At 43.2% G+C, this 1,490-nt stretch overlaps 1 protein-coding gene across 1 annotated transcript in view; it reads left to right on the plus strand.

The window, feature by feature from the left end:
• Nucleotides 1–1,128, plus strand: part of LOC104159353 (E3 ubiquitin-protein ligase Midline-1) — a gene marked incomplete at its 5' end in the record, with an annotated part of 26,155 nt that extends 25,027 nt beyond the window's left edge. Inside the window, one exon of the mRNA XM_009697239.1 lies at nucleotides 509–1,128. Within this exon, the coding sequence (XP_009695541.1) occupies nucleotides 509–857 (349 nt within the window). The remainder of the gene's footprint in view (nucleotides 1–508) is intronic.
• Nucleotides 1,129–1,490: the final 362 nt, after the last annotated feature.

Raw genomic sequence — 1,490 nt, forward strand, 5'->3', positions numbered from 1 at the left:
AATGGCAAAAAGGGGGGGGGGGGGTAATGTGTCCTTTGATGTTTACTCTTGCATTCCTTCTTCTGGGCCATATATTAAAGGAGCAAGGAGAGATCAGATTAGCTGACAGATAGCAGTGTATTTTAAAATCAATGAATTCCTCTGTGTTCATCTGTTTGGAAGTGGAAATTTGAGGCCCAGTGATTGAAACTCTGAGTTGCTGAGTATTCAGCAATCTTCCTTTGGAATACCAGAGGTGAGTGCTCAAAAAAATTACCGTAGCAGCCAAACTACAAACAATACGAGGGACAATAAAGTTTCCCTGACCTCTCAGACCTGAAAGAGAGATGGGGAAAAACATTATTTAAGCCTGTGAAGATATTGCAGTGAAATATCACTTAATTAGAACTTAACCAGCAGAAGTAAGAGGCTGAGGCATTCCAGTGAGTCCACTGGGCTAACATTTGACTTCACCGAGACAAACATGACAGGAAGCATTTATTTCCTTGAGCTGTTTTTTGTTTTGCAGGTATGCCATTGGTATTTCCTACAAGTCAGCACCGAAGCACGAGTGGATCGGGAAGAATTCTGCCTCCTGGGTGCTTTGCCGCTGCAATAACACGTGGGTGGTGCGGCACAACAGCAAAGAAATCCCCATTGAGCCCGCGCCTCACCTCCGGCGGGTTGGTATTTTGCTGGACTATGACAACGGCTCCCTTGCTTTTTACGATGCTTTGAACTCCCTACACCTTTACACTTTTGACATTACATTTGGGCAGCCGGTGTGCCCCACGTTCACTGTGTGGAATAAGTGTTTGACCATTATAACTGGCTTGCCTATCCCTGACCACCTAGACTCCTCCGAGCAGCTCGCATGACTGCTAAAAGCCAAAAGGTAGGACGACGCGTCTTCCCAGGGCAGCCAGGCAGCTGTCCACAGGAGCTTGTCCAGAACTGGCGGACCGCGTGGCGTCCTGGTCATCACTGCCGAATTTGGACAGAACTGAAAAGGGCAGAATATCTCTTTACTGTGTACTTTGTATGGAAGGACAAGAAGTGGCTTTAATAATATCTTAGAACTTTCTTTTGCAGTTGGTTTTGGTTGGTTGGTTTTGTATTACAGCAAGATTTATAAATTATTTATAAAAAAAAAAAAAAAAGAGAGAGAGAAGGATAAGCCTGGTTTGGACACCTGGAAAATGACTTATTTGTTTTGCACATTGATGGTCCTATTAATTAAAGTTTCATCAGCCCTTTACATCATTTTATTTTACAGTGGATAAAAGCAGGAAATTGGAAGGATGAAAACTGCAGTGGACAAGTCAGTATACTGCAGGTTTTACTCATGCCAATATTAGCGCACTCATTACCAGTCTTATTGAGTGCGAGATCTCCTAATTTCTGCTTTGCACATGGGAGTGTGCAGACCAAAAAGAACAAAAATAAGCAAGTGAGGAAGTGGAGCTAGCCAACACACCAAAAGAAGAAAGTTTAATTTGCTTCTGTTCACA

The sequence above is a fragment of the Cariama cristata genome, unplaced genomic scaffold (genome assembly GCF_000690535.1).
Source record: "Cariama cristata isolate BGI_N322 unplaced genomic scaffold, ASM69053v1 scaffold2873, whole genome shotgun sequence".
Taxonomy (NCBI): domain Eukaryota; kingdom Metazoa; phylum Chordata; class Aves; order Cariamiformes; family Cariamidae; genus Cariama; species Cariama cristata.